This window comes from Eriocheir sinensis, chromosome 44 (assembly GCF_024679095.1).
Source record: "Eriocheir sinensis breed Jianghai 21 chromosome 44, ASM2467909v1, whole genome shotgun sequence".
NCBI lineage: Eukaryota > Metazoa > Arthropoda > Malacostraca > Decapoda > Varunidae > Eriocheir > Eriocheir sinensis.
The window spans coordinates 7,202,098-7,225,800 of NC_066552.1; the positions used below are offsets into that span (position 1 = coordinate 7,202,098).

A 23,703-nucleotide genomic window follows, 5' to 3' on the forward strand; every position below is an offset into this window, starting at 1 on the left:
GGAGATAAAAAAAATGCCATACTTCAAAATTTGTAATACCAGTGGTGGGCACCGCTAACTGAAAAGTTAGCTTCGCTAACTGGTAATCCACTACATAAAAAGTTAGCTTTGCTTACGCTAAACCGTTAAACTGATAAAGAAATTAGTGGAAGCTAACGCTAACCGATAACTTTTTTTGTGTATGGATTTAGCTTCGGTTTAGTATTTTGGCTCTAAACCTTTAAAAACAGACCTAGTGACCTGAAATTTCAATATGTTGTAGCTTAGACATAGAGCTTTCCAGAATGGTATAGCATGTCAAAATCATATGATGATCAAACTGGGTGGCATGTGCTGGGTGTGTCCTCTTGACATGTGACTTCAAGTTGTAAAGGCTTGCCGTGTGACCGTTAATGATGGTTCTCTTGGGGTGGCACATGACTCACCGAAAGTGCAAGACATTGGTGTTCATCATATCTCTTGATTTAAGGGCAAAGTACTTCTCCTGGTGGGGCCACGGGTTCTGGAACTTCTGGGACTCCTGGCTGTCCGCTTGAGTGCCCTCTGCCTCACCCACAGCTGCTGCTGGCTCCTTAACAGGGTCAACATCCTCAGGCGGAACAAAAACATCCTCATTTGGGTCACCTTCCATGACATCGATAACAATAAACAAGGCGACAATAATGAACGCGACGACTACACAGTGACAACTTCGCAGCAGAACTGAACAAAGAGCCCAACAAGTAACAAGAAGAAGAGAAGAGAAAGAAGCCTCCAGTTTATTCTAAATCCATATATTTTACCCAAGATTTCCGGCAAATTTACGCATTTTTTTACTTTTTTCCATAACTGACACTTTTTACTATTTTAAGTTTACTTCTTGTCGGGTGGAAAATATTGAATTCTTGTTATTAAATTTCGAGTTCAAAGAGTTGGAAATGGAAGATGCATTACCCTAAACTACCCAAAAGTTTCCCTAATTGTTCAATTACCCTATTTTAAGGCATAATTTACCCAAATGTGAAAGCCCTGGAATTATTGTGCCATGTGGCTCACTGGTGCTGTGTCTGCCCACAACAGACAAGAACAAACCTGTATGAATTTTTAGCGGACTTAAGTTAGCGTTAGAGGAACTTCATTTAGCGGAAGCTAATTGGTCCTCTAACTGTTTCCAAAGTTAGCGAAAACGCTAAACAGCTAATGAAAAAGTTAGCTTCGCTAATCAGCAGTTAGCGGAACCGTGCCCACCACTGTGTAATACTTATTATAAGCAGATGTCTTAACTGCGCTTTGTTTCTCATTTTGTAACTACACATTTAATTTTCATATATCTATTTAAATTTTTCTATTTATGTTATCCTTCATGTCTTGTGGACATCTTGGTTAATCACTTTTTTTTTTTTTTTTTTTTCTCAATATAATATTGGGTTTCTTCCAACCCCTACTTTTATTCTACACCATCTTTTTACCAACTTTATTCTTCTTCATTTCATTAAATACCTAACCCTGTGCTGTTCCACTTCCTGACCCTTTCACCTGGTTTGTTAATTATTATGTAGCATCACAGTATTGTTATTCAGCCTGCCACTCAATTTCTCAAAGAAAGGTGTGTGTGCAACATTAGGTTTCCAGCTGTATGATGGAAGCAAAGCCTGTGCTGGCACGGGCAAATGGAATGTTGCAGTCTTGCTTTTTTGCCTTGTGTATCCAAGTTATCTTTATTATAGTTAAGGCAAGGCACCATCTGTTATATAGATGGAAACATTCTTATTTTGTTAATGTGCATGAATTATTTTTTGTGTTGTATGTAATTGCATAAAATTCCTTCTGGCCAAGTTTGATAGAATTTGGACAAACAGTTTTAAAGAAAACAAATCATAAAATAGGACCAAAAAGCATTGGAAATGAAGTGCACTCAAAGAGAAGCCAAGACCCCGGTGTGGTTGTGGTGCCAACCATATTTCCTCCCTTTATGACTAAACCACAGTTGTTGTGTTTTCACTCCTTTGCTTTGAAAAGAATTCTAAAATGTGTATTAATTGTCCAAAACATTTCATATAAAAAAGATTAAAAAAAACTATTTGCAAATAAAATCTGCTTACAAAATTTTCATTTTTAATTTGTTTTATGCAGTCATCAACATTTCAATGTTGAAAATTACTGAAGTAATTATGGTCCAAGTACCAATAACGTGTTTCAAAATTCAGCCCATTTTCTGTAAGGTGTTAGATTTTATGCAACAAACTTCAAATTTAAGAATCAAAACAATAATAGACAACATGGTATTTATTAAAAAGACTATGTTATATATAAACAAAAAACACATTGAAAAGGGAAAATTTTGCGGAGGTGCATTCAAAAGTAATTATAATAATCTTTTGAGCAGGAAAATATTGTATGACTACAAAACTTTTACAGGAAATGAGCAGTATATGGATCTACTTTTAGGGCTCACTATTGGAAAAAATTTCAAGCCAAAATTTACCACCCGACCAGTCAGCACCTCTCTTACGATTAATATGTAGTTGAATTTAACAGAAAGGGTCAAACACTGGATGGATTTGTGATCAATTCTGCAGTGACCTGCTCATGTGAAACAGGAGTCAAAAGATTTCCAGTCCTTTGACTTCCACTACTCTGTTGTACTGAACCCTCTCCTCTTGACCCTTAAACACTTCTTTAAATGACCTTCAATCCTGTACTCCCTTCACTCCTAATTTCACAAGCATTTCTAACCAACTTGTTTGCATTCTGTGCTTCTTATTCTTTTGTAGTAGCACAAACTTGCAGCTTAATAGCACAAATTACTTTTATCGGATTCACAAGCTTTTGCTTTGTGTATAATTCTTGTTGTATCACGTCTATGTGCTTGTTTTCTATGCAATGTTAAATGTATTTTTCATGTACTGAGAGATTTGTGTGGCTAATAAATTTCAGATTCTTTCTCATATATATATATATATATATATATATATATATACACACACACACACACACACAGACACACACACACAAATGAGCGATATTCCAGGTGATATGCATGCAGTATTAGGCTCACTTAGCTTACTGTAAAATTTGGGGTGGTGATAATTTTTCCTGTGATAAAGGCAAGAAAACTGAAGGCTTCTAAATTATTATGTTATGAGAAATTATAATACTGACCTCTTAGAGGAACAAAAATTGCCATCTTATTTGAACACCACATATCACTATTAATCTTTAGACTAAACACCATCCTGTATGCCACCAAACATTTGGAGGAAAGTCAAAATACATTGTTGGGAATAGAGTTGCTTAATGGTTGTGAGCACAGCTTTACCCTGAGCCAAAAGCCTAAGTACGGGCTTTTATCTTCTTTAGAACATTGCTCTGTTCTAAGGCTGCTTTCCGCTTTCTCTGTAAAACAAACAAAAACACATTTAACATCTTTAGTGATGTAATTTTCTTTTGCAAAAGATATTTAAATGAATTTTAAGAATGTCATCAAAGTCCAGCTAAAAAAGATCTAGGGACTAAGCAATTTGCTTGATTATTAGGATGAAATAAACTCCATGTTGCAAGTGTATCATCTTGTAACTGTCAATAATTTGAAATTCTAAATTATGATTGACTGGTTTCATTTGCCCTTTGTTTTATCTATTTTCTACTCACATTAGGGGTGCTGGGTGTGGCAACTGCATCAATCATCTCTGATATAGCACGAGGCCGGCTTGGTGACTCCTCCCCAGTGTTGATGGTAAGTGCCTCAGGGATCTCCAACACCTGATTACAAGGAATGCATTGTGACATTAATCATCTTTTAATTAGGTTATTTTAAAAGTAACTTAGCATCATGTGTTTTGCTTTGTGCTACGATTCAATTTAGTCCTGATTATGCCCATTATTTTCACATCTGTTTCTGCCTTAGCCATATATCAAGATGAAAACGAGAATGCCCTTAAAGGTGGGGAAATATAGTTTGGTGAGATGGCTCACATTACCATTCAAGCAACGTTACCCTCAACCATACTCTTTTCTTTTTGAGAAACCATCACAAACTATATTTCCAGATTATTGCCAATTTATCGCTTCAGAGCATTGCTGAAGTACCATTATTTAAACCCATGATGAAAATCTACATGGCATAGTAAACTTAACACTTTATAAGGTGATGGATAGTAATTCATGGCCCTGCTATGACCCACCTTGTCTGGCATGACACTCTCACACTGGTGCTTGAGGGTCTGCAGCTCAAAGACGTAGTTGAGGAGGATGGTGCGCAGGTCGTACATGAGCACCAAGTCTGAGCGCAGGTCGTTGAACAGCAGACACACTTCCTCAACAGCCATGGGACTATTCTCTACAAAACCAAATATAATAATATGATACAATTAAAATAATAAACATTTTCAAGTTCTGATATATAAATAATTTTATACAGTTTGATAGTTTCCCTAAATGTCATATGAGAAATTTATTTTTAATGGTGGTGCATCCCTTACCCAGATTCAGCTCATTTAGAAGCTGTTCTATTGCCTTCACTTTCTTCTGTCCCACACTGGCAGGCAGCTTCATGCGCTGTGATCGAAGGCTGACTCCTGATGACTTAATGTCTGGGAACTTTATGCCCGTGCAGCTCTCCAGGCTCAGGGGCTACAATGAGAAATGTTTCACACATAATGGTAAACAAGAATTCTAAACTTAATCAAATTAGAAGAAACTTTATATTTCATAATAGAGAAAATATTTGTCAGTCTTAAATATCTAAGAAAAAAATATCATGTGTTACCTCAGTGTAAACTTTCAGTTAAATTTTTCCATGGTTTACTTACTGCTGTGTCCAGCTTTGCCACCTTTGTCTGTTGAATCTTCTTTTTAGTGGTTTTGGTCATCTTGCGGGCATCAGTGTCAGCATTGATCAGCTTCTGAAGGTCCTGGGTCTTCTTCTCTCTCTCCTTCTTGCGAGCCTCAATTTTGCGCAGTTCATTTATTAGCTGCTGCTCTTCCTCTATCTGAAGTGTATAACAAGAATGCCACATCATTAGTATTGTAACAATATCATGCTCAAAAGAGGAGTGAACCTCTCTGAGCCCCAGGTGGCTCTGTGGGTATGGTGCTTGGTTGGCTACTGAAAGATTGAGAGTTCAATCCCAGCTGACAGCAGCTTCTTGGTGAGAGGTAGTACTCTAGCAGAGCTATATGGTCTTAGTTACCTAGCTTGGAAAAATTCTTTAATCACCTTATAATCTCTAAGAATGAACTTGGAATGCTAATCCAGAAAAAAAGACAAGTAGGACTATACAATAAAGGTATGCATCATAGTAATTAAAATTACCTGTTTGGGTGTTCTGTCCCACAGCTTGAGCAGCTGTTGCTTGCGGCGACGCTCATGGTCACCATCATAGTTAACAATCTTGCCTTCAGGACCGGACAGATTGTTTACCTGAAAAGGTTGTTACTTTAAGGAAAAACATGATATGGCACATCACCATCTAGAAGTCTTTCAAGATTCTTCTAATGAGTATAATTGATATTTTTACTAAACATTGTATAGTAATTAAAAAAAAATATTACCAACCCACAAATGTCACAGAATATAATTACCACACCTTCTTGAGTAAGTTTGTGACATTGTAGTAACGCTCCTTCAGGTCCTCTATGGAGCGTGGTGTGAGGTGCGAGGGCCAGCGGTCATGAATGACAGGCCAGCGCAAGTCAAAGCGGTGACACAGCTCAAACAGCGTGTCTGTCTCAGCCCTTGTCCACCCGTCACAGAGTAAATGCTCACTGTACTCTGCATCTGAATAACTCAGTAACTCTATTTTCTGGAAGATGAACAATAAAGTTAAATGTAAATATAAGCTGCATACATATACTTTCCACCATGCTTTGATATCCCATTAAATACAACTTCAGCAAAGGACATGTATAATGTATCAATGAAGCAGTTCCTGTCTGGAAAGTATTTTTTAACTGAATAGATTACATCATGGTCACCTTATTAAACATAGCAAAGGGGTATTCCTTCCCCTCATCACAAGTTCGGCGCCAGTGGTAGAAAATAGCCCCATCTTTGCGTGCTGGGTTGGTGAATGGCATCCATTTCCAAGGCCGCACACGCTTCATCCCCAACTTGGCCTTGACACTCTTGTAGCCCTGGCCTGTCGGACGAGATTATGACTTCAACTTTGTGTGATTCTGACCAATACATTTTGTGCTTCATTGGTTATATCACTGAAAAATTCTACACTTTTGCTAATTAACAAATGCATTCCAAAGACCAATTTCTTTATGTAGTCTCGTGTAAGTTATAAAGAAGAAATATGCTTTTATTTCTGCAGTAACTTGCCACTGTCTGAGGGCAACAGAGGGGGAAGGTCCTTATTGGAGTCTGAGTAGAGGAGTGCATACAGCTCCCGGTGCATCCCCTCCGGCCGCCTCATCACCTCCTTCTCCCTCCTCTTCTTGGGCGCATCTTTGCGCAGGCCAAGGATAACTTCCTTGGAAACCTCGGGTGTTGGTGGCCTCTCCAACTCCAAGATATCTCTCACGTCTGCCATCTTGCCCAGTGAATACCCTGACGAATTATTTCAAAGGTAATTAGTAGACGGAAGGGATTTTATCTTTTACAATTTTAAATATTGTTTGATGTGAAAATACGCAGCATTTCATTGACATGTAACCAGTAATAACTAAACTCCATCCAAGGGATGGAGAAATTTGATAGACATTCTATGCAGAACTGTAAGTGGTTGTGTTGACTTGAATTTTCAGTAGCACATTTCCACAAGACAATGATAACAGAAATTCCCAGATCCTGGAGATAAAGTTAGCAGGTTAATCACAGGAGTTATCAAAGCTACCTTAATATCTACACTTCTGCCAAAGCTCCATACTACTTCATACTACAGACTGAGCGCTACTATATTATTACCAACCTGCCCACGCCAACAAGCGAGGAGGCTCAGGCGCTGCTACAGTGCCCTGAGAGGGGAGGAACACAACACAGGGAGCGGCGCCCAGCGGGTTTGTTTACATCGGCGAGGCGCCACGGACCTAAACCTTCTTCTTCTTCTTCTTTTGAGTTGTTTCGCTGTGTTTTGCTTCTTAAAGGTCCTCTTTGGTGTTTCTTTACACTTATTGGTACTTTACTACGCAGTCTTACGCTCTAATCCAATTTATTAGCGCTGCTTAGTGACCTCGTCTGAAAATGGCCTTAGCAGCGCTCCTAAAATTGAGTCGCGCGTTAGCAGCGCCACTGACGCGTGAGTGGCGCTGCTGAGAAGAGCTGATGATGATGATTAAATGGCCCCGTGTCGTGTGAAAGGGGCCTTAGCAGCGCTACAGACGCGCCATGCACATGCTGCTACAAAAGTGCGCTGCTACAGCTACGAAAACTCCCATTGAATGCCGTGTATCGTGACAAGTGGCGCTACTATTTTGTTTTTGTGGTTGCCACCGTCTGCGAAGGCAAGTTGGCAACCACTCAAAAGCGACTGCAGCGCTAGTTTTTGTGGTCGTGGCTGCGTGTGAACGACTCCATTCATCTCTAGTGTTCCCTATGAAAGGGGCCTAATATTATAAGTGGCCGCGTGTGAAAGGGTTCTAAAGGGTAACCAACAACAAAGTATCGCGTCGACATCAATAAATCACGTGTTTGTAGTGTGCAGGAAACACTTATAATATGACCTTGAAGATAATGTTGCTATTCTTGAACTTTTAATTGAGCTTTCTCTGAGGCACACTCCAAGGTGAACATCCCTCCCACATACGAGGACTTGCCTTACCAAGCTAACAGAGCTTCCAAAACAAGTTAAATAAGGATATAAAACCAAGGCGAGATAACTGCAAGCTTAATCGGTGGCCGCGGCGTGTCGTCTGCAGTGGTCGTCTGGCAGTGGAGGGGGAGTGAAGTGCGTGGCCTCTCCTGTTCCTCGTCCTCTAAGTTAATTGGAAAAGAACATTAACTCCTACAATACACAAGTTGAATACCCCCCATTTACAAGACCAGAGACAGACGTGGAAGTGTTTGCAAAGCCTTAGCCTCAAACGAAGAACTACTACTTCTACCATTACTACTACTATTACTAATACTGCTGCTATTACTATTACTACCACCACCACCACCACCACTACTATTACTACCACTACTACTGCCCCCAGTACTACCACCACTACTACTACTACTACTACTTCTTCTCTTTGGCTTCAACCCCCATGTAATACACCTCTTTGGATACCTCATTTTCAACCTTCACCATGACGAACGCCGTGTCGAAGCTCCTGAAGGACACCTCACAGAAGCTCAATGTCAGCGAGACAACCCTGGCTCGCGGGGGCATGAGCATGGTGGTGGCCCTCTACATATACAAAGTAGTTTACCCCAGAGTACGGGAAATACACATCACGCTTTCCTCGAAGGACCCCGGGGACCAAGACAGAGAGGAAATCATAAAGGAAAAGAAGAGAGGACCAACAGTCAATAAGGATTTTTTTATTCAGCTTCGAAGGCTTCTCAAAATCATCATTCCTGGGATTTGGTCGAAAGCAGCTATCCTTCTCGCCCTCCACACCGTCACCCTCGTCAGCAGGACCTTTCTTTCCATCTACGTGGCCAAGCTGGAAGGGCGGGTCGTGAAGTACATCGTGAGGAAGGATGTTGCCATGTTCGCCCTGATGATGACCAAGTGGATAGGCATTGCTGTCCCTGCCACTTTTATTAACTCCATGATCCGCTACCTTGAGTCCCACCTGGCACTCACCTTCCGCACCAGCCTCGTTCACTACTCCTACAACCTCTACTTCAGGAACCAGTGTTATTACCGTGTCTCCAACCTTGACGGGCGGCTGGAGAACGCTGACCACTGCCTGACGGAGGATATCGGCGCTTTCACCTCCAGCATCGCCCACCTCTACTCCCACCTCACCAAGCCACTCCTTGACGCGCTCCTCATCACGTACTCCCTCGCCGCCCTCGCCAGGTCCAGGGGCGGCGCCAGTCTGCCAAGTAGGTGCTGCTTTATATCCCAATGGTACTGCTTTAGAATCCTTGCTATTGCTGTAGATCCCTTGGTACTGCGCTAGAGCCCTTGGTTCTGCTGCTGCCTGATGCCGGTATCGGCAAAGAATCAGTACACTAACCTGTGTGTCAAATTGTTTATGTCAATTTCAAGGATGCGTTTGATTCTGTGCATCATGAAGGAATACAGTCTAAATCAGCGCACGGACGAACTCGTCACAATCGGAGCACGAACTCGGAGCAAAAACTTGGACTCCCATATCTCAAAAAGTACTGGTTCAATCTTACTCAGATTTTTGACAGTAGATAGACAGACATAAGTAAGCTAAGAGGTGCCTCCATACTGTATGGAGGCACCTGTCACTTAGTTTACTTATGCTACATTAAAAAAATCTGAGTAAGATTGAACCAGTGCTTTTTTTAGATATGGGAGTCCAAAGTTTTTGCTCCGAGTTCGTCCATGATTGCGACGAGTTCGTGCTCAGAGTGCGATGAGTTCGTGCTCCGAGTGTGACGAGTTAGTCCGTGCGCCGATTTCACCTGACACCTCATAAAGTACTCTGGATTCTCCTGCAGCTCTGTTGGATTCTTGCAGGAATTGTTGGTCTATTTTTGTCCTCCACAGAAGGATCATTTGCCTTTGTAGGGGATGGCCTGTGAAGTAGGTGCCGACAGATCAACTTCAGTAGCTCACACCAACAAAACCGGTCTGCCAACAAGGAGTGGCGTGTCTGTGTCTTGTGTTGATCTATTGATATTCATGTACTGTGGGACTGTGAGTGCTGTTAAGTGTTGGGTGGGATTGTATCAAGCAGACATGGGGTAATTGTAATCGATTACAGTTTTTCAAGTAATCGTAATCGATTACCCTCTTTTTTTTTAAGTAATCGTAATCAAATACATTAAAAATGTAATCGTAATCGTGATTACTTTTGCGATTACATTAACAAAGTTTTATTTAATAGTTTCTCCGATAGCAAGTATGTACTCTAAATATCTGTAGTAATTCAACCAATTAAATATTTAGTATAGTACGTGTGTATGAAATTTGTAAGTGCACCTTTTAGTCCTTCCTGTAATCACGATTAATACATCATGTAATCGAAATCGTAATCAGTTACACCTAATTTTATTGTAATCGTAATCATAATCGTGAAAATATGAAGTACGTAGCTAATTGCAATCGTAATTGATTACATAACATAAGTAATCGCCCCATGTCTGGTATCAAGTTTCTCTCCTGTGAATGTGGGAGTGAGGCGAGGCTGCCCCATCACTTTTCAATATTTATGGACTGAGCATTCAGCAGAGTTTTGGATCAGTCATTGTAGACTGTAGAGGGTCACCAAACTTGAGTTTTGTCGATGGTGCAGTCCTGCATCTCAACTGTCATCTCATCTACACCTGAAGTTCTCTCACAAGTCAGCTTTGCAGTTTCTACAACCATCTTCTATTTCATAAGCTTTATGTAATATAATCAGATCCACAGCTCATCCAAAAGAAAGCTTAGTCCAGGGTAGTACCTAATAGGTTGGCATTTAAAGAAGTATGGTACCACACAACATCAGGGCAAGAAGAAAACCCCCCTGGTAGCACTAGGCATGTGAGGAGGATCAAGCAGCACTTCAAAGGAGTAAATCCTGTTAGGTACCAATTTTTTAGGCACATGAAATGGGGATGGAATAGATGTATCAAGTACTAGTAAATAATACTTTGTGAGTATAGCTTTATGATATGAATAGCAAGATTTTTAAAGTTATGCATATCCATCATATACAACTGAAAATAATTGGTATTGAGGTCTCATTCTTTCACAAGTCCTTTGATTCTTCGTCAGTCTGAGTCCATCTGAGAGTTACGCTGTGCCATATGGACAGTAATCTAGAGGTTAGTGTAAGGGTACAAAGGACCATAGCTTATCTCTCTAGGTTAGACATGGCCCCTCGTGAACTTACCATATCTGAAATATCTATTTTTGGTATACTTATTTTGTAACTTATCTCACAGTAATTCTGAGCACTTAAGTAAGTTTAGCTATCTTATCTATGCATCTCTAGATAACTTTATTAGTAAATATTTTAATACTTGTGCACTGAAGGGATTTTTGTTCGGTACTAAATAAACTGGTTAATGGTCAGGAAATTTAATCCTGAGAAAGTTTCTGGGGTTAATTCATTATAGGGTCCTCCCTACAGCATAACAAATCACACATTAGTGCCATTTTGTTGTGTTCCTACCACCATGCTGGTGTTTGGAAACTGACCTTTGCCCCTGTGAGGTGATGTGATAATGGGGAAGGTAGGGAGCAAAGATCAACTGCCAGAATGTTAACACTGTCAGCATCCAACCTTACAAGCCTCAACATCTTAATGAGTGTTTTAGCTATTTGTACTTGTGTTTAGTAATCAGATAAATTTGTATGTTCTTTTGACACACCTTTTGTTGGCTGCAAAATATCAGAAATATGGAAGATTTTAATGTTATTGTGAGTAGACACATATAAATAGATAAGGTCTATTAAAGAATTAAGAAAGAAAATCTGTTGAAGTATAAGAAATATAGGAATACATTAAGGATGATATTTCATGGAAGTGGTAATCATGTTTATTCTTACATAAAGCTTGTATATAAATCAGTTCAGGTACACTTTATGAATTGATGAAGGACTAGTAAGTCAAGAGGCATATCTATGTACTTGGCAGCGATGAGTCTCAAGTGGGTGGTCAGCCCTCACAACAAGGTATCGGCATTATCAAATGGTTTGGAGGCCCATTGCTTCACACTGGACTGACCTTGCATCAGATTATGCTGAAGTCAGGAAAAGATAGTCATGGGAAATACTTCTGTTACAACATTGTCTTGGTGCCATCAACCCATGCTGGATTTAATCAGAAGCATTTTTTAGTTGTTTTCTTGCATGAATCACATTGTCTATAGCCTTTTCATGGCCAGGTTATTTTCAAACCTTAAAACATTCACTGAGAGCCATAGTGGCACAGGAGATTCAACAACACTGAGTTATTGTCTTCTCTCATACCACACATTATTTTTTTCAGGTCCAGTACTGGGGACACTGGTGGTGATGCTCACTGGGCGCATCCTGAGGAAGGTGTCGCCCAAGTTTGGCATTTTGGTGGCTGAGGAGGCTCACCGCAAGGGTTACCTGCGTGCCGTCCACTCACGGATCATTGCCAATGCTGAGGAGATTGCCTTCTATGGCGGGCACAAGGTATAGGGGATGTGTTACTCTCAAATCCTTTACTGTTCTCCTTTCCCAGGTTTTATGTATATAGGTAGTGATATTTATAAGCAAATAATAAAGCTGCTTTTCATTTATTTATTTTGTTTGTCAGTATTGTGTGGTCTTGGTAGCTGAGCAGTAAAAGACTGTATGTCCCACAAAGTACTAATTAATCAAGCAGGATTTTTTTATTAATTATTGTTTTTTCATTTGTTTATTGATTTATTTTATATGTATATTTTTCCCCCTTCATTGGTTCCATTTAGTGTAAGAGTCAGTAGCCAGGTATTTACCTCAACACTTGTTTTCAGGTGGAGTTGTCCATCCTGCAGCAGGGCTACCAGTCCCTGGTGAGGCAGATGAACACCATCTTCAACAAGCGACTCTGGTACATCATGCTGGAGCAGTTCCTCATGAAATATGTGTGGTCAGGAGCTGGCATGGTCATGACCTCCATACCTCTGCTCACATCCACCGTTAATGAAAGTAAGAGTCCATTAAAATCTTTTTATTCATCCCTTACATAGCCAATATTTGCTTTCCTTGTAGATGCCTCACTATGTTCCTGCATTTCTAAAGTCAGGTGTTGAATTTATACACTTGTTAACAAAGTTTGTCAAGTTTTTTTTTTATAATTAATGCCATGTGATGTGTGATATAAAGAATACAGAAAGCGCACTTGTAGCGTCTTTTTTCAAAACAACGCTACATTCTCTGACCACTGTTTAGATGGTAATGTGGTAGCGGGTGGTCGCTTTTGCTTTTTCGGCGGTTGTCAATGATTTGAGAACAAGCCTCAGGACAAGTGAACGTTCTTGGGTTTTTTAAGTTTAATGATGGGAAGGGTGGTGTGGTTCATCCATGACACTCTGGCACTGGGGCGATTGAGGCGCTGGGGGGGGGGGGGGGCCAGGGCGGTAACTGTAAGCAGTTTGTTGATTGAGTGGTAGAAAAAGAAGCCCAGGGTGGTTGGTGGTATTCACAGGGCTGTGATGGACCCCGCCACCCCACCCCCAAAAAAAAACCTGTTCCTGTATCATCTCTTGGATCACTCTCTGGGTTCTCTCTCTTCCCTGCCTGCCTTCTTTTTGCTTTGCTGCTCTCCTCCTCACTGGCCCCCCTCCCTGCCCTGCCTTGCGCCTTGCTTGCTCTCTCCTCCTCCCCCTTCCTCCCTCCCTTCTTCTGCTTGACTTCTTCCCCTTCCTCAACCTTTCCCTCCTGTTTCTAATACTAATAATCTATCTACTTAATAATAACTAATAATCTTTCTTCTTCTCGAGACTGAGAGAGAAATGTCTCAGAAATTCATCCATTCCATTCACATTCACTAATCTCTACTTACTTATCACACACACACACCACACACCCATCCACATCCACACATTGTCACATTTCTGTTGTTATATATATCATTCATCACTCTCACTCACTCATATTCCCATTACACATTTGATGGATCAGAATGAATGAAATGATGATATGAATGATAAAAAAAAAAAATAATGATGATGAAATGATGATGATGATAAGTTAACAATATGATATGAGAAGAGTGCACATTTGGACCATTACACACTTATATTGCTTGTGTCACCAGGTGAGAAGGCTGATGGAGGTGTGTCAGAGCGCACACAGTACTTCACCACTGCGAAGAACATGCTGGCGTCGGGGGCAGATGCAGTGGAACGCCTCCTTACCTCATACAAGGTGGGATTCTTTGGGATATTAACTAACTTTTTTTTTTTGGTATGATTTCAAGAATCACTGCATGCTGTACTTTCTGCCATTTAAGATGTTAAGGATTATGACTCCCCTGGGGTTGTGAAATTCCCGGGTATTTTGAACTAGGAAACTTTTTTTTTTTTTTTTTTTTTTCAGAGGTTATTGTTGCCTCTTTAGACTTCAGTTTTAGGGGTCTGTTAGTGAATGTCCCTGAGCCCGGTGGTGGTGAAGGATTGGCTAAGTGGTGCCTATTGAGGCAAATGCCACCTTCCAGTTAACCTAACCTAGCCTAACAAAACCCCAAACAGTTACTATAAGTCTTGACTCAGAAAATTCATTATGCTTCCTTACTAATGAGACTTTATACACAATAAAGTGAGGTCATTCTTTGTTGACTTATACCATAAGGTGATGGCTATCATGTGTTTGAAGATACCCTAAACTTAATGTAACCTAACAAAACCCCAAACAGTTACTATAGGTCTTGACTCAGAAAATTCATATAGTATGCTTCCTTGCTAATGTGAGACTTTCTATACAACAAAGTGAGGTCACTCTTTGTTGATTTATACCATAAGGTGCTGGCTATCATGTGTTTGAAGATACCCTAAACTTAACCTAACCTAACAAACCCCCAAACAGTTACTATATGTCTTGACTCAGAAAATTCATATATGCTTCCTTACTAATGAGACTTTTTGTACAACAAAGTGAGGTCATTCTTTGTTGATTTATACCATAAGGTGCTGGCTATAATGTGTTTGAGGATACCCTAAACTTAACCTAACCTAACAAACCCCGAAACAGTTACTATATGTATTGACTCAGAAAATTATATGCTTCCTTACTAATGAGGCTTTCTATACAACAAAATGAGGTCATTCTTTGTTGATTTATACCATAAGGTTCTGGTTATCATGTGTTTCAAGATACCCAAAACTTAACCTAAGCTAACCTCACAAAATCCCAAACAGTTACTATAGGTCTTGACTTTGAAAATACATAATGCATCCTTACTAAAGAGACTTTCTATACAGCAAAGCGAGTTTTTTTTATTTTTTTTTTTTTTTACCATAAGTTGCTGGGTATCATGTGTTTGAAGATATCCTAAACTTAACCAAGCCTAACCTAACAAAACCCCAAACAGATACTATAGGTATTGACTCAGAAAATTCATATTTGCTTCCTTACTAATGAGACTTTCTATACAACAAAGTGAGGTCACTCTTTGTTGATTTATACCATAAGTTGCTGTCTATCATGTGTTTGAAGATACCCCAAACTAAACCTCACCTAACAAAATCACAAAAAGCTACCATATGTCTTGACTCAGAAAAATCATATATGCATCCTACTGACTGAGTGAGGTCATTTCTTTGTTATTTTGTGCCACAAGCTGTCACCTATTATGTGTTTGAAGATACCCTGAACTTAATCTAACCTAACAAAGCCACAAGAAGTTACCATACATCTCAAAAAAATCATCTATTCTTTCCTTACTATATGAGACTTTCTATATAACACAGTGAAGGCTTTCTTTGTTAATTTATGCTATAGGTGTCTGGATATCATGTGTATGAAAATTCCTTAAACTTAACCTAACCTATTGAAAATACAATTTTAGTTGATTAAAACTGTTTAATTAGTAGTTATATCAACCAAAATTTTTTTTTTTATTATTACAAGTACACATGAAAAAAAATAGAAAATTCCTGAAAATTCCTGGAAAGTTTCTATTTTTCCAGAAACTTTCCCACCCTTTGTAACCCTAAACCCTTTAAAATACTGAGAAAATAACAAATTATCCAAGGCCTGAGGTACTTATTGTACATAAAAATTAGAAAGGCATAGAGTACAAAATGATCTGATTGAAGTATTTGAATAAGTCTAGAGGATTAACAAAAGAGGTATAGATCAATTACTTATACTGAATTTATATGTTAGGACTTACAGCAGTGGGTGCAAGTTAGATCACTTTTTGCTGATGAAGATAGAAATATTGTCTTTAGTGCATCGTGTTGAGAAATGAGGTGTGTGTTTATGAGTTGTATGAGGTTAATCTTACACCTATTCTTTGCCTCTTACCATCATGCAGGAGATTGTTGAGCTGGCAGGGTACACAGCAAGGGTGGGCAACATGCTGAAGGTGTTTGAGGAGGTGCAGAGGGGCCGCTACGTCAGGGTGTCGGTGATTTCAGACAGCGAGCATCGTGACAGCCGGTGCCCAGCCAGCCTCGTCTTCAAGAATGGGGTGCCACTCATTAACGGTTGGTATTAAAGGCAGAGGCATTCGGTCAATGAAGTTTTGTACATTCTCTTTTCAAAAGGATACATATGTGCTTGTGTCAACCTAGTTTTTAATGGCAACAAGTTACTGTAAAGAAGCAGGAACAATATTTCAAAACTTAGCACTTAAGGGATAAGGGAAAGTAGACTCAACCCATTCCTTCTTATCTGTCCAGGCATCGTCAATGAGAGCATAGACGGCACCATCGTCATTGAGAATGTGCCCATCGTGACGCCCAACTGTGATGTAGTGGTGCCTTCCCTCAACCTCACCGTCAAGCCCCAGATGCATATTCTCATTACCGGTAGGGTGTGTGTGTGTGTGTGTGTGCCAAAAGTTGAAATGTATTTTTTCCAGAAAGAAGTTATAACTACTACTTGTCTCCTTATGATCTCTTATCATGTCATATGCAAACTGCAATTTCCATAGATACTACCTTTTACAATAGTTGCTTTCATGCAGGGTAAGGTGCAAAATGTTCTCTATATCTGTGTTTCTTAATCTTTTGCTGCTTGGTGATTTTGCAGATGCATAAGCATAGCATAGTATTTCCATCACTTTATAGGAAGCATGACAGGTGATGATTAACACTAAACAGTTTTATAATAACCTCTACAGTTTTTCCCTTTCTTGCATTTGGAGCTAAACATCAGGCGTCCAGGGAATCAGTAGAGTCCTACTTTTCCCTAAAATAAATTTTATAAATACTTTGAACTCATTTAAACCAAAAGTAATCCTGGAAGTAGAAAGCATGGAGATGGTCTCTCATTGGTGTATCTGGGCAGGTCCCAATGGGTGTGGGAAGAGCTCTCTATTCCGTATATTGAGTGGGCTGTGGCCAGTGTACAGCGGCCACCTGCAGAAGCCTGTCACATCTGATATGTTCTACATTCCTCAGAGGCAAGTCACTGTCCTCTTCCTCATCTGTTTCTTTTTGTGTTTTGATCAGTGGAGGCAAGTTGCTCACTCTTGCTTTTTGTATGATATGTTGGTTGAGTGCTAATCGGGTGTCGTGCACTGTACATATTATCATTGTGCTGATTTACTTCATATTCATTCTGCTTCTCATTTTAGTTCATCTGCTATCATATCTTCCAGCATTTGCCTTAATTACAACTATGCAAGCTTATTAGATATTACTGCTGTAACCTAAATAATGGTACTGTATGGCATGTCTTCAGAATCATAGGTTTTGCTGGCCAGTAGATGTCAGTTGTCATATTCTATTTTGCTTTTCATTGGGTGTAATATGAAACACAACACTTGCCCTATCCATTCTTTCAACTTTGTTTTATACACTTGCCCTATCCATTCTTTCAACTTTGTTTTATATCAGCTCAATTTGCTCAGTTTTCCTGTCACCTGCTTTTATTCCATGTCTTTCCCTCACCTCCCCTTCCCTTTTTGTATCCTGATTACTCTGCTTGTTCTCCTTGGCATGTTTGTTTCTGTTGGCCTCACCCTTGATCTTTCCTGGAAATGTTTACTTGATGTTGGCTTGTGGTTTTAAGTGTCACAGTTACCAAGTTTCATAACACCTACTCAATTAATTAAATAATCAACAATATGGCTGTAGATGAAGGGTAAGGAGCATTAACTGGATGATTTAGCATAACACATAATCAATCATTAAGTTAAACAACAGTATGTCCATGCAACAAAATGGCCGTATAAAACTATAAACTGAAAATAACAAGATAATGAGACCAAAATGTTCACCCATACAGACCGTACATGCTGGCGGGAAGTCTGCGGGACCAGGTCATCTACCCCGACTCAGTGGATGAGATGAGGGGCAAGGGCATCACTGACTCCCGCCTGGAGGAGATCCTGGGCATCGTTAATCTGCAACACCTTGTGGTACGGGAGGGGGGCTGGGACGCGCTGCAGGACTGGAAGGACGTGTTGTCTGGCGGGGAGAAGCAGCGCATGGGGGTGGCTCGCCTCTTCTACCACAAGTGAGAGAACCTCCGCTCCTGTGTTTCTTGTTTTGGTGTCTTTTTCTCTATGTAATTTTGAATAAATTAAATATATTTATTAGTTTTAATGCTCATGCAAATACAGTTAAAAGTTTCAAATGAAGGTTAGATGGATTTATGGAGGCAGATGGTAAATAATAAGGTTATTCTCAGGAACTGCCATTTGTAGGCCTACTGGCCTCCTCTAGTCTCTTTATATCCTTCTTGCCTTGTGTGTAGTATTTTATTTATTCAATCATTTTTCCCCCCATTACTCATTTGGTAACCACTAAACTTACCCATATGTTTAACTTATTTCTCCATACACCTAGATAATCTGTTTTGGATGGTTGAGGTGTTTTAGACAAATTTTTGCTGAAATTGCTGAAATTGAATCATCTGTTTCAACAGTCAAGAAAAGGAATAATCAGTAAAACATGATTCAATAGAAATAATTAATTAAACAGCCAAAGTGAGTAATTACTGAAAATTAATGAAATTTATAATGATTACAAGAGTGTAACATAGTACATAGACACCCTGTTACCTATCAGGCCCCGCTATGCCTTGCTGGATGAGTGCACCAGTGCCGTGAGCATTGACGTGGAGGGCCAGATGTACCAGGCAGTCAAGGACCAGGGCATCACACTGCTCACCATCACTCACCGACCAACACTGTGGTAAGTTCCAGGAAAGTGTTTTAGATAAAAAGAGCAATTGTAGGGCAACATTCCCTTGGCTTTCAAATGCTGTGCCTCCAAGTTTTGAAACCAGCAGTAAACCTGTTCCAAGGTGAGTGGACATGAAATAGTTATATTCTGTAAGAGCAGTAAAGCATCACTAGTGCCACACAGCATCATCATGGCATTAAAAGTCAGCAGACTAATATCTGTTCTCTTTCATCCTCAGGAAATTCCACACACACCTGCTACAGTTTGACGGGGAAGGCGGCTGGAAGTTTGACCGTCTGGACTCTGAGAAGCGTCTCAGCTTGAAAGATGAGAAGCATCACCTCGAGACACTACTATCAGACATTCCCACCAAGATGGAGAGATTGAAGGTGAGCATGTGCTAAATTCTGTTACAATATGGTTGGAACTGGAATTATTCTAATCATAAATTGAAAATATGAAATTGCTCAATAAGCTTATCATTATGCAAATTGTCATGATTATATTTATGTGCTGAATGACTCACTATCAGGAGAATAAGATTATTAACCTGTAAACTCTTAGAACTTGCTGTTTCAGTTTGTTGTAAAAAGTTCATCTTGTGTGTTTCAGGAGCTGTGCAGCATCCTGGGTGAGGACTCCCTGCTGGTGGAGGAGACTACTGTCCCAGATGTCACCAATGACAATGGTCTATCTGATTAAGGAAAGCAAACCTGAGGACTTCCAGCATGTCCAGTTATGGTTGAGGTATTTGCCCTAGTTGTTAGGACAGTCATGGCCAGTAGCTCTAGTCAAGACCCTGTTTGGGGCATTGTACAAATTTACAGTTGTGTACAGTGTTTTTATCAAAGTTTTTGCTAAACTTGGAATTGTTCAAATTCCCATATGTTGGTAACATACTGACAAAATCCTAAACAACATGTTATATTGTTGAATTGAGATTTGTTTAAAATAGTGTAGCATAGCTAGTCTGTTGCACCATGTTGCAAAAGGTAAGTAATATCTGTGAAAGAAACATACCAAATAGTGTGTTGTTCTAAAACCCATTATAGCATTTTTCTCTCTCACTCTCACTCTTACTTTCACTCTTCTATCATTTTCTAATCATTCATCTGCCTCAGTGTATTCTGTCACATTGAGACACATGTCTGAAGTTACCTGAGATTTGAAATATTAGTAATAGTCACAGACGTATAGTAGTTGGAGTGTGGATGGATGAAGGGTTTGGATCAGTGGAACTGATGAGAAAGAAAAAAGTAAGAGAATGTCTGGATGTAGACTACAAAGAGTGTTCGGGAATTTAAGAATGGATATGATAAGAAAAATGGAAATAAACAAAGCATTATACTTACCATAGCAGTTAATTATGCTACCATAATGTTATATTTAAAGGAGGAATCGTCTACCTCCGTAGTCTTGCCATGATGGAAGGGTAAACTAAGGGTCAGACACGACGGTGCTGCATGAAGGTGGCTCTTGAGGTATCAGCCAGGAGCTCCTGATTGAAATGGTCACGCTCACATCTAATCTTTCATGCATCAGCTTTTAGTGGCTTCCAGTGACCCGGCACTGACCAGCCTCAATGCACCATTCATCTCACGGCATTATTTAAGCAACACTCCAGATTTTATATTGTGTACATACTTAAGTTTATATATACAGCTTTTAATATTACAGTGATAGGTTAAATGTGTCATATTCGCTTTGAAGTAATGTAAATTTAAAAGTTAAATAGTATTAAGTTTTCAAAACTTCATGTGTTCTTTTTTTTTTTAATATATAATACATACATAGATTTATGTATGTAAAATTTTGAATACATGATGGATTTTTTTCCCATTTCTTTGTCAATTTGGTGGTGTCAGTAGGGAAGAATTCCTAATGTGTTTGTGTGTGTGGGGTCATGATGGCAGGAGGTGGGTAAAAGTGTGTCATTGCTACGTCGGTAACTCTGTTTTCCACAGTCCAGCATGCAAGGTTGATCCCCAAGAAACAGAACAGTAAGATTAAGAAGTATGACCCAGTGAAATGGGTCACACATTTAGTCACACGAATCAAATATTTTTAGATATACAATGGCATATTAAGGGAGATAAGTTGGTGATCATAGCCATTCACAATACCTAGGCAGCTTCAGAGTTGTGTTACTGCAAAAAGCAGGCTTATTCTTATGAGATGGTAGACATTGCCTTCTTCCATAATATGAGATTGGGACCAACCTTAGCTGCTGATTTGAAAGTCAGAGGTACCTTACCATCAGTGAGAAATGATCAGTTTCAAGGTTCCCAGTGGGTATTGCAATTAATACAGTAGTTATGAGGCTGTGATGTGCCAAATAATTACCTTGGGGTTTTGAGGGAGAGCTGGGCAAGGGATGTAAATCACAGTAAATATAGATTGACTACAAGTTATGCATTCAACAATACCAAAGTTTCTAGTTAACCATAGGTGTATACATTCAAGGTTTTGCCTGAAGTTTCATGCAATATACTCTTTTGAATAGGTCTATGGGCAGAGCCAGGTGTTCATGGAGGAATCATTGCAGTTTTTCTTGTAAGTTATGCTGCATTAGGTAACATACACATAGTTTGCTCAACTACATACTGTTGTATGTATTTATCTTAATTCTCCTCTCTGTAATTGGTCAGTTATAGCACTGAAAATCCCTAAACCAACCCAGAAACCAAGACTTGCTAATATTCATTTAGATTGAGATGACAAAACTCAGAGCTTGGAAGTATTAATGTAAGGGTCATTCACACCCTCTTTGACAATGAAGATAAGTCATTACATGCACACATAATGAAAGTTCAGGAAGGGGCATAGTCAAATATATATACATCCTCACTTAATGTTAGAAGCAGAAGCAGCAAGCTTTTAGTTGACACTAGGCTGTCTGGCAAGGTCAGAGGATGCTACAGAACATTCAAGGATGAAACTTTGCTTGAAACCTTTTCTTGAATTCATCATCTGCTCCCAGGGAAAACATGTCACATAGAACCAAACTGTATAGCTCCATTATATTATATTTTTATATTACTTATGTCTGTAAGTTAAATCAAAGGAATACATAAGGGCATTGAAGACCAATGAGATTCAGCTCAGGGTATACTAAAGGTATTGAGGTGTGGTACAGATAACTCATAACAAAATGTTCAGTTGCAGAGTTATTGAATGGAACTTAGCCATGCCAAAGTAAGAGTACAATAGATTTCAATAGTATTGCATGATTGTACGGTATGATAATATTGTGCAGTGCATGAGTAAAGATGAAGTTTTGTAGTGCATGAAGTCAGAATGTTGAAGTTGTAGTGTAAAAAGTGTGATGGAACTATACAATGCCTGAGTACTTTTTTGAAACTACAGTGTACGAGTATGTACTACAATTGTTTTCCTCAGCCTTCAGTATGATAATTAAGCCATATAAAACTATTGAAGAGGATTTGTGCCCCATCGTAGTGTAGCAGAATTTTGCCTTTGATGCAACATATCTTTCTCTTATTGCATGTAACTTTGCTCTTCCCATATTAAAATATATTAAGGCTGAAAATCAGATTTTAAACCTCCATCTCAATTTTGGCAATAACACAAAGTCAAAGTCCCTCAGTGCCTCTTAATAAATGGCTTGATTTTGTTCAGGTTGGTTCAACAGGTAATACCCGCCCCTCCGTCTCAGTAGTCACCAATAAGGTACGCTCTGCTTCGCATTGTTCATTTCGAGGAATCAGGAAGAGGAGCTCATCAGCCACATAAACCGTTCCATTTAGTCAACCCGGCTGATGAGACAGAGCTGATCCAGAAGCTATTACAAGACAGCCAGACAGACTTTTTCCTTTGGTAGTGTCAAAGGGATTGTCAGGTGATGCTTTTGTGTTGCTTTTTTTATGGTCAGTGAGTTTTGTACTCAAGCATTTGTAGTGCCCAAGTGTATTTGTGATTAGTGTATTTTGTGTAGTTTTGTTTGGGTGTGTGTTTAGTCTGTCGAAATTTGCACAGCTAACAAAGTATATACAAATAATTATTCCTTTGTGATAATATTGATTTTAGCACCATGCACTTTTTCTAGTTATATTCCAAAAACAATATTTTAGAATTTTAGTGTGTTTTTAGCAGCGAATGGTTGGTCATGGGGCGTGAAGAGTTTGCGCCATTGCATTACTTTAGTGCGAAGAGTGTTGTATTCCCGTTACAGGGTTGTTCCTGTATTGGCCTTATAAGGGCTCGCCTCGCATAGGCCTACTAGGTGAGTGTCTGTGTGCTAGGCCTGGCGAGGGAGCACTACCCTTAAGGACTTGTTGTGGCTGTATTTGTGGAGGATGTCAAGTGTGTGATTTATCCCGATTAAGGTTTCTCCTAATGGAACGACGCGTGCAGTCCAGCATATTAGAATTTATTTTTACTGAGAAAATCAGGTATTATTCAGTTACTCTCTAATGTCAATATGTGATACTAAATACCTACCATGTTATCTTAAAGCCATATGATACCTATTAGTAAAAAAAGTCTTGCCTCCTCTTGTTTATCCTTGCCCTGCTGAATAGTGTTAAGAACCTCCTCACATCTGTGGCCTCTTTTGTACCTTGGCCAATACTGTGTCACTGAGAGGAAAGCTGAGATACGGGGTGATAGTAGTAGTAGTAGTAGTAGTAGTAGTAGTAGAAGTGATAGTAGTAGTGGTAATAGTAATAGAAGTAGTAGTAATAGTAGTAGTAGTAGTAGTAGTAGCAGTAGTAGTAGAAGTAGTAGTAGTAGTAGAAGTGATAGTGGTAGTGGTAATAGTAATAATATTTTTTTATAATGCTCCCAGTTTTGCAAGGCGAGACAGAACGAGCAAAACGAAGCATGGG

At 39.4% G+C, this 23,703-nt stretch overlaps 2 protein-coding genes across 2 annotated transcripts; one reads left to right on the plus strand and one right to left on the minus strand.

The window, feature by feature from the left end:
• Nucleotides 1–2,252: 2,252 nt before the first annotated feature.
• LOC126980372 (DNA methyltransferase 1-associated protein 1-like) lies at nt 2,253–7,285 on the minus strand. Its single transcript, XM_050830229.1, has 10 exons — nt 6,896–7,285; nt 6,308–6,535; nt 5,956–6,119; nt 5,568–5,783; nt 5,294–5,401; nt 4,791–4,970; nt 4,461–4,611; nt 4,164–4,318; nt 3,631–3,741; nt 2,253–3,375 (listed from the first exon to the last, which is right to left on the minus strand). The coding sequence occupies exons 2-10, from the start codon at nt 6,516–6,518 to the stop codon at nt 3,313–3,315; spliced, it is 1,359 nt and encodes a 452-aa protein (XP_050686186.1). The 5' UTR covers nt 6,519–6,535; nt 6,896–7,285; the 3' UTR covers nt 2,253–3,312.
• A 157-nt stretch (nt 7,286–7,442) lies between these two features.
• LOC126980371 (ATP-binding cassette sub-family D member 2-like) lies at nt 7,443–23,368 on the plus strand. The gene is made up of 11 exons (XM_050830228.1): nt 7,443–8,965; nt 12,034–12,206; nt 12,530–12,704; nt 13,816–13,925; nt 16,036–16,207; nt 16,403–16,531; nt 17,013–17,127; nt 17,955–18,185; nt 18,740–18,865; nt 19,095–19,245; nt 19,469–23,368. Exons 1-11 carry the CDS (start codon nt 8,218–8,220, stop codon nt 19,556–19,558), a joined length of 2,220 nt encoding a protein of 739 aa, XP_050686185.1. The 5' UTR covers nt 7,443–8,217; the 3' UTR covers nt 19,559–23,368.
• Nucleotides 23,369–23,703: the final 335 nt, after the last annotated feature.

Excerpts from the sequence above, each read along its gene's own strand:
- LOC126980372 (XM_050830229.1), bottom strand. The coding sequence starts at position 6,518 with ATGGCAGACGTGAGAGATATCTTGGAGTTGGAGAGGCCACCAACACCC. Across the intron at positions 4,612-4,790 it reads TGGCAAAGCTGGACACAGCA|CCCCTGAGCCTGGAGAGCTG; the intron begins GTAAGTAAACCA and ends TTCTCATTGTAG. Across the intron at positions 3,742-4,163 it reads AGAGTGTCATGCCAGACAAG|GTGTTGGAGATCCCTGAGGC; the intron begins GTGGGTCATAGC and ends CCTTGTAATCAG.
- LOC126980371 (XM_050830228.1), top strand. The coding sequence starts at position 8,218 with ATGACGAACGCCGTGTCGAAGCTCCTGAAGGACACCTCACAGAAGCTC. Across the intron at positions 18,186-18,739 it reads GCTCGCCTCTTCTACCACAA|GCCCCGCTATGCCTTGCTGG; the intron begins GTGAGAGAACCT and ends GTTACCTATCAG. Across the intron at positions 18,866-19,094 it reads ACTCACCGACCAACACTGTG|GAAATTCCACACACACCTGC; the intron begins GTAAGTTCCAGG and ends TTTCATCCTCAG.